Genomic DNA, 9,727 nt, shown 5'->3' on the forward strand with positions numbered 1-9,727 from the left:
CCACAAATGGTTCTTATGTCAGTCATATCAGAATAGCGAAAATTTGGGTTCAAAAATTAATAGTTTAACGATCAAGTAAAAGACATTTGTCCGTCTCTTTAGGTGCTGATTTTGACAGATAATCATTAATTATTAAAATACGATTAAAATTTGTATCTGCAATTACAGACATGTGCAACAAATCAGATACACAAGACAAATAATACCTCGTGCCCTTTGCAAATCCTTCTTACAAAAGCGATCAAAACAGGACTGATATTTTAAAACTGTTCTCCACACACACACACACTCTCGAGTGTTCTAGCCTGAGCTCTTTACCGTCGTGATCCCGATGCACTGTCAGTAAAACCCGCGATTCTTCAGTACCTGCCATTACAAAATGCACTTGTGCAGATATGTTGTTATGTTTCCTTGTAACCTTTGCAATTAATCTGTTAAATACTAATTATATCACCCATCTGCAAGCCATATTACTGACATAACAGACAATCTTACCGTATACTGGGTATTCAGTTAATATAATACATGATAATTACTCACGTTCTAAGACGTTATCTTGCATTATTTGCAATATATTATTCTTGGTTTAATAGTAGTTGTGATTTTATTCATTCTTGTTATTTTCCGGAACTAGTTTTGATGTATATTTAATTTATATTGTGTGATTGATCTTTGTCCGTGATTGAAGGTAGAGTTCCGACGTACCTGACTATTGTCATATTTTTTAAAACGTGTATCTGAATTTGAGTTCAGGATCTAGCCTTAGTTACAACCTTAAAATGTTCTGGAAGGGAAGTTATTGACAGTTTTTGATGGAATGTTCCATTGAAAATAACCCAAATACAGAGCATTTTGTTGTATAATGGGTCAAGTGATACTCTGTATATAATGTAATCCAGGTGAACAATTATTCGTACTTTTTTAATGCCAGTCTATTGGATCACTTTTAGTTCTGTTCAGTTATAATTTAAGAGGAACTGTTTATTTAAATTGTTCATTAGAATTACAAAGTTCCCACTGACTTCTTGTATCGAAACAATACTTTTGGATTATTGAGTACTCGACCAAAAACATTCTGGATCATGTCATGGTGATACATCAAGACTGTTGGTACATCAGTATATTCAATATTATTGAAATTCATTCGGAACATTCCATACCTTCTGACTTGTGACACAACATGTACGATTATTTTGGATTTAATTTACAATACTGTAAGTTCCTCTTAAATTTTAATTTGGTCAGTTAGATAATTACATTTTGGTTGATTTTACAAAACTTGTTGGTTTCGTTTCTTTCTGATACTTAGTTTAAGACCATAGGGTCGTAACGCTAGTAAACTTGCATAAATGATCCTTAAGTTGCTATTATGTTTACACAGTACAATCTGAACAAGAAAATATAGTTTGATCAATAAACTTTAACTTGAATGCTATCTGGCCTGGGAATTTCTCTTTATCCAAGTAAAAAGGAGAATTTTGCCGGATGAAGAAGAGACAAATTGTTTGATCAATAATCCCTAACTTAAGATGGTTGTCGTTTTTCATTTTTATGATGCTAACGTGCGCCTATTCGAAGTCACAAAATAATTCCTTGGGAGAACCCTTTAAAATATATGCCAGCAGCATGATACTGCATTCGAAGAATTGGTGATTTGCTGGTAGATAAAATGATAACGAAAATTAGTCATATGTAGTACGAACTTGTATTTAGCAGGTTGAGCAGTAACATGATGTGTAATTAACCCCATATTGCTTCTAGCAGGAACGGGTTTATTTGATTTTGTGTGTCCGTCCATGAATGTGCTTGTCTGTTTGTTCCAAAAACTCGTTTTACGCTATTATAAGAAATCTTTTGAACAAATTAATTTTATTAGGCATGTTTCTATCAGTGTATAGATGACCTGATCAGAATTTTTTGATGACGTTTACAACTGTATATAATCTGAACAACAATAACTTCTTCAGACTTGTGATTTGTTAGTATAAATTGTAATAAGCATGCTTATTCACAACCGTTTGATCAGAAAAATTAAAACTGACATCCGTTGGCATGTTAATGACCTTATTAAATCTGTTCACTCTTAGAATAATTTAATAATTATCTTGAACGTTTTGCTCCTGACATTTATACTTTGTTTAATGGAGTTTTGTTAGAAGGATTATATAGACACTACTCATCATACACAAAATTCATTTTAGAATCATACTTCAGTACATTTGGAGAAGATTGCATTATAGTTGTTCGTAATGTAAATGGATATTAGCAATGTTATTCAAATTTCAAGACTTTTACTTTTTTTGCCGTGCAGGCACAGGCCTAGTTCTAATTTATGTTTGATCATTTCTGTGAGCACTGCCTCCTAACTTTAGTATAGTTCTACAGTGTCTTAGGCAAAGGCAAACACAATATCTTTTCTAGGCAGGGGATAGCCTTGCCGGAAAACTCGTCAGTACACATCAGACGGGACTTGGATTTACGCTGTTACCAGTTGTAAATGTCAGTAAAAACCTTTCTGAAAAAAACAATCTTATATATCTTATTATGAAATGCAAGATAACATATTAAGGATTGAACATTTAATAGAAACATTTTACGTTACCTATTTTCGCCATATTTACAATATTTTTATATACGAACACTACCATAAGCTAGATATTGAGCGACCAGACTAGTTGTGCATTATATACATAGAAACAGTCAAGAGAAGGGGATATGAATTGATTACATATCTTCTAGATTTCCAAGCTTTATAGAGTAGATTTGTTTAGATTGTTTATCATCCTGATAATTGTTACAAAGCGGTTCACATGTATCCCTGTATAATGTATATTTCTTTACAATCAGACCAGTCCATAAAAAGACTGACGTTACCAAGTATGAATCCCTTGACGTGTTCAAAGAACCTCGTTGCCTTATAGCCCCTGACCCGGAGGGAAACCTGCAAATACGCGATGTTGTGCTGAGTGAGATAAAACAGATACACGTCCCCCTTAGTGTCGTCACAATTGCTGGACCCTTCAGGACTGGCAAATCCTACCTACTCAATCGATTGGCAGGAGTAAAACAAGGTGATTGCAATTCACAACAAGTAACATTAAAAAATCCATTTATTTAGTCGTTTGTTTGTTCCTTTACATTTTCTTTTATGACATTTTGAGGAATTATTTATTTCTTAATAAATGAGCCTGTACTCAGATTTCGTTAACTTGTAGTCTGATGTGATTATTAAGGATTTCATTCAGAGATGAAAATATCCTATGAGTACTGGAATGTACAAATTGACATCATTTTGTCTTATCAAAATTACAATTTATTTTGATTTTGATTTTTCAAAGGATCAATAATAATAATAATAATAATAATAATAGCAATAATAATAATAATACAAAGAAGGAGAAGAAGAAGATACAATTAAGCAGTATAAACTTAATAGATAGTCAAAGCCTAACAACAAAAAGTATACCAATAACTGAATAGGACTAAACAAGACGATTAAAATACGGTTCACTCTAAAAATAGGAAACCACATAGTTTAAAAACATACCATTCAAACACGAGACTAACATAGATGTTCTAACAAGGACCGAAATTAACTGACGGATGCAATAGATCAAATTAAGAAGACAGGATCAATACAGAAATCACAAAGATAATTGCCAAGATTAGAAGTCCCTCTCGAAGTCAAGTAGAATTGCAAAAAATACACCAAAATAGAACGGAACTTTCTATCCATGGATTCCACAGCAGCATGCTTGATAAATGTAGGCAGAATTAGTATTTAATACAAATAATACTTTCAGATCAGAGAATTTTAATTCGTAGTCTACGAATATTCGAACCATGGTCCGCGGGTAATATATATATATATATATATATATATATATATATATATATATATATATATATATATATATATATATATATATATATATATATATATATATATATATATATATATATATATATATATATGTATATGTGTGTGTGTGTGTGTGTGTGTGTGTGTGTGTGTGTGTGTGTGTGTACACCGCTCTGGTGTCCTTCTGGTTGGGGCCCCGAGTGGCCGAGTGGTCTAAGGCTCTAAGGCTCTCTCCGTTACGGATCACTGCCATCTCAACTCGGCCAATGTGGGTATGTGAGAAAGCTTGCCAGTAGCTTCTCGTGGGTCGGTAGTTCTTCTCGGGGTTTTCCCGGGTTCTTCCTCCACCATTAATACTGGCTGCCGTGCATAGTCTATCGTGTCCTGAAAAATGGCGTTAAACCCTACAACAACCTTCTGGTTAGAGCGTCCAACTCGGATGATGAAGGTAGCGGGTTTGAATCCCGTCTGAGTCTTACCAAAGACTTATATAAAAAAATGCTCCTCACAGCTGCCTCGCTAGACGCTCAGTATTAAGAGGTTAATGTTAGGACTGGTCGGCCTGGTGACAGAATAATGTTACGCGGTGGGATATTGTGCTACATGTCTGCAGCATGGTGCCCCAGTGCTAGACATCACTATAAACTGCCACACTGCAGACATCGTAGCGATAAAACTGAAACATTGTTAAAGCTGCGTTAAAAATCCAAATTACACACATAGATTAAAACATAAACTGTTATACCTCATCTTTCAATCACTATTAAGATATATCTGTATCTAACATTCGCCCCAATCATGTTCTTTTATATATGAAAATAAATTATCTTTCTGCCTTTCCTTTTTGCGCATTAGAAGTAACAAATACAGATTTAGAAGATCTTGCATTTCTAGCATATGATATCAAATTCGTCTCCACGTAAATTCACATATTTCTATTTAAAAAATATAGATAGCAAAAGTCTATAGTCCCTTTCGGAATTAGAAAAATCTTAAGGGGGGGGTAACTTGAAGAACTAAAATCGATATTACATTCTAAGACATGAAACTGGGTTTATAGGCTACGACATAATACAGTTACAGCCATTACTAAAAAGTTTAATAAATTCATTATGGCACAATTAAAGACTACTGAGTTGAAATACTGAGTTTTCGGAGGCATTTCTTCCTCTATGGATGGTCCAAGCGAAATAACGCAGTACGTTGGTAACATAGGATATCCTAACAACAGCCTGACAAAGCCTATAGATAATTAATGGAACCGATTAAGTGTTGGAGTGCAACCAGGTACAAAATGATATTAATAAGTGTCGTGTAATTGTAAAGGTAGTGCTTGTTAGTTCGTTTATTTCCCTAGCGTACCTAATTATTACTGTCTTTATCACTGCTTTTGTTTAGTGTTAAATAAAATCTAGTTAGATACTGTAACAATCAAATTAACATGAATGTATTCTATGTTCTTTTCTTCAAGGTACGTACATGTTGCCAAGTGACCAGTGAAATCACTGCTTATTTAGCATGGTTTGAACATTGCTTGTTGCAACGACATATTACGTGTGCATAATATCTTTTAGTAAAGAAGATAAAAATTTCAAACAATAAAAAATGTAAATAACATTATGATTGTGGTTTTGTCGTTGTGGTACAATTGCATCGCTTTGTTAATCGTTCTCTCTGCTGTTAAACTAGACTATTTTTTGCATGGCTGTAATTAAAGTATCTCTTTGCACAAAAGGATTCAAACTCGGATCAACCATCAAAGCTGAGACAAAGGGAGTATGGGTGTGGTGCCGACCACATCCAACAAAGCAAAACCAGATTCTTCTGCTTATGGATACCGAAGGGTTGGGGGACGTCGAAAAGGTAACTTAAGCAAACCATTATAGAAATGAATTTTATTGAACGTTAAGGTCTTCGTTTTTTTCTCCCCAAGTATCAGAATTGCACATTTCGGGAGTTAAGAAAGAGATTTTCTTCAAACTAATTAACTTTGTATTGGTTTCAAGATATTCATGCATGCTGCATTACTTAAAATAATTTATCCGTCTCTAGCTCGATTAATTGGTGATTAATTTATTCATTCATGCACAGATTCAGGCTGACATCCATCCAATCATCCATCCAGCCATATGTACAAACACATATGTCGCACATTTTTGATTGTCTGTACATACATACATACATACATACCGGAAAGGCAGATAGCCTAATAATTGATAGGTATATAACGTAATATGATTTAAAGACAGAGAAATAGGTTGTTGGGTTGGTAAGAATGACTAATGTTTGACTCTTGGGTTGGTGGATGGATATATTCAATGATCAAAAGGGTAAAAAAGAAACTATATAGATGAATAAATACTTAAGGAAAGAAGAAAAGAAAAAAAAAGAATTTTCCGTTTTTTTAGGGAGACCGGAACAATGACAACCATATTTTTGCCTTGGCAATCCTGTTAAGCAACGCTCTGATATATAACATTAGCGGGACCTTCACTGCCGAAAACGTTGATAAACTTGCGTAAGTATCCATGTTGTAGCTATTCAAGTCAAATAATATCAGACCATTTGCTGTTCTTAAATATATAATCATTAAATATACAATCATAAGATTAATATAATTTATGTTGGGTTTGCATTGAGACAAGGAAATCTCAGTCAAGGGGTACATTATTTGACCCCACTCGGCACAGCCTCGTGGGGAGATAAATAACGTAACCCCGCGACTGTGATTTACATGTCTTGGTACAGACACCAACATAGATTATTTTTCTCACCCATCACTTTCCGTTCAAATTAAAATAACCATGCCATTTTGCCATATAGTTAAAAGATTCAATACATACAGCATTAATCAGGATCTTTTATTGCCTCTCTCTTTTTTACACAGGTCATCAGGTCTTATACTGTTTTATGGAAATCGGAATAATTATAATATCTTCCCATATATGTCTCTCTTAGAAAAGATAAAAAATCAATTTATAATCGTTACGTGTTGCAAGTATTGCATCAAGAGAGTCTCGAACCATATACTATTATATGTAAACGCGCATTAACACGAAAAGGTAATGAGGGCAATGGGGTGCCCAGTCGGTCGACCAGTACCAAAGTTATACGTACGAGAAAAAAAGAAACAAAATCGATTGATATTATTACCGTATTATCGCATTTAATTGATGGATGTCGCATGAAATTAACAACAAATTACATATAATATATAAATACATTTTAACTTTCATCAGTTCTAATTTGGAAAAGATTTATAGTAGTCAATGTTACGATAAAGTACGCAGCTCTAATGAAGTGTATAATGAATGAGGAGATGTCTGATTCATGATTTCGTTGGAAATTTATATTTTTCTGTTATGGAAATATGGCATGTGTTGCTATTACTTATGCAATAATATGCTACACGGAAATCGTCTTGTGGAATAGCGTGTGGACTGATGAATGAACCAATCCGATTGGTAAGTGCACGATTCTTCCTTTGCAATTGCAGTATTTGATTCGTCTGTGGAGGAATAGGGGTGCTTGACAAAGTTTGAAGAACACAGTTCTTACATAACATATTTTTGGTTGTGTCCGTCTCTGAGGTAGCTCTTGAGAGATTTTGGATTTTTTTAACCAGTGATGCAGATAGTCTTAGTGAGTTTTTGTCCATTTGATAGGATTAAAGCAATGATACAATTGCTCACAATGAAGGTTAAGATTAAAGAAAGTTGTTTTCTTTTATGGTTGATAAAACCTAAATCAATTCGTAAAGCGCACATTTTCCGGGTATTTCTTATTCCGTTTCAAATACCTGAGAAATAACAGTAAGAAAACTAACCCAGGGGAAGCTAGCTTTGTCACATACCCACACTGGACGAGCACGAGACTCGAACCCAGGAAGGCACATGTGAAATGGCACATATCAGTAAAGTCGAATGCTCTAGACCACTCTTCCGACCGCAGCCTTGAAAGCTACATACATATATCTTACATACATACATACATACATACACGCACACACACACACACACGCATGCACGCACGCACGCACACGCGCGCACGCACGCACGCACACACACACACACACACACACATACATACATACATACATGTGTTCTCTCTGGCTAATAAAAATGGTAGAGGATCCCAAACGGCTTTCTGTTAACTCCACTGTTTCCAGTCAACTTTTCTGACACACTACACTTCAGTTAAAGCTTCAACCATATGTGCATTGTCCCATCCAACTTTGGAAAGATTCCATACAGTTGTTTGCATTTTTAAATCATAGGTGAGACTAAGTGAGGATCACACGTGATAAATCATTTTAAATGCATGATACGAATTGGATATTTTAGAGCCTTTTTGCAATTAATAGTTGAAATTAATCGACACGTTTCGTGAATTCATTTGGAATAAGCCAAAATAGATGAGTCTGCTTCTCATATGACAAACATATTGAGTTTATTGAATACGTCCACAACATAGCGCAGCGGACTGATTCTGAGGTGCATTTAGATACGTCACATGTTATATTTTTGTTTTGTAAGACGTCACGTCACTCTTGAATTTAACTTTAATGCAAGACTCGAATTTCACGATTGAGGTCATGACGTATATGAAACAAAGATGCAGTGTCCGAATCATCCAAAATCCTCTTTTACTGACTTTTCCCTGTGTGTGTGTGTGTGTGTGTGTGTGTGTGTGTGTGTTTACTCCCTAGCTTTCTTATTTCTTTCAAAAGTTTAACAATTCTTCGAGGCTACCGATTAAGATTCTAATCTCAAAGCAAGTCTCCATTATGCAAAATTTTATGCAGAAAGACATACTGCTTACTTTTTAGTACTCCAGCAATGACATACGTACATAATGTTTAAATTGCAATAAAAAAGATCAAACTTTTATTTTATTCAGCCAGCAAGCTGCAACTGACGCATTTGAAAACAGAATCTTTGAAACTATTGGCATGATTGCAGTAAACATTTGAATAATTATCGAGGTTTGTGGTGTAGTGTATGTGCATCGTTGAATGTTTATTGATTAACACAATAAAAACTACACAGGGGAGCAAGAATACGGACTCCAGACAAGTAAACTCGAAAAAGACAGACCACACAATTTGACGCAATCTGAGAAAACTCAAGTGAAATAGTAATTTCTTTAGGCTCAAATTTTAAAGAAAATTAATTGATATGATTGAAGAAGTCATTTAGCTATATTACCTGTATAATCTTTCCGAGATGATGAAATACGATATTATTATTTACCTAATGCTATATTTCTTTCGATTATGGCCTGGAATGAAGAAAGCACAAACTGTCAGGGTGTGACGTGAAAGCATGGTATATTGCACCGAGTCTATATTGTTCATACCAGATATGGGTTAAATTTTCCTCGGCTTTATTTGGATATTTAATGAGTAGAATAACATCCTGAGACACTGAACTATGTAATCAAATTGAAGCTTATCCACACGCCCATCAAACAGTTCTGACATAGACCTGCATGCTCAATGATTGAAGCAAGTGTAAATGGAACTTTTCATTATATGAGATATAAGCACCATTCCTATTTTCTGTGAAACATGCAGCGATTTTCATGTTTTATATTTGTCTTCAACATCGTGCAATGCAAATCTATCCAAAGAACTGCTCGTGGCTTCTAAGGCCAAAATAATAGAGAAAAAAATTACTGTACTAGTCCTCTGTACGTTATAAATGAACTCAGTACTCTTCACGTATTTGGTTTACGTCATAGATCTGCCTATTCAAGTCATAAAGAGATGAAAAATTCTACTAAACTGATACTTCATTCATTTTAGCTATACAATAATTTCAACAACAGTAGCATCTGCTCAAAGACTGTTGCAATATTAAATAT

The 9,727-nt window shown here is 34.4% G+C and overlaps 1 protein-coding gene across 4 annotated transcripts in view; it reads left to right on the forward strand.

Moving 5' to 3' along the window:
- The window catches only part of LOC149786043 (guanylate-binding protein 6-like), a 131,151-nt gene that overhangs the window by 81,284 nt on the left and 40,140 nt on the right, over positions 1 to 9,727 (forward strand). For all 4 annotated transcript variants that reach the window (XM_089976325.1, XM_089976324.1, XM_089976327.1 and 1 more), the window contains exons 3-5: positions 2,848 to 3,071; positions 5,598 to 5,725; positions 6,271 to 6,380. In XM_089976325.1, the coding sequence (XP_089832451.1) occupies positions 2,848 to 3,071; positions 5,598 to 5,725; positions 6,271 to 6,380 (462 nt within the window). The remainder of the gene's footprint in view (positions 1 to 2,847; positions 3,072 to 5,597; positions 5,726 to 6,270; positions 6,381 to 9,727) is intronic.

This window comes from Sinohyriopsis cumingii, chromosome 12, assembly GCF_028554795.1.
Source record: "Sinohyriopsis cumingii isolate HCF-2022 chromosome 12, ASM2855479v2, whole genome shotgun sequence".
Classification (NCBI taxonomy): Eukaryota; Metazoa; Mollusca; class Bivalvia; order Unionida; family Unionidae; genus Sinohyriopsis; species Sinohyriopsis cumingii.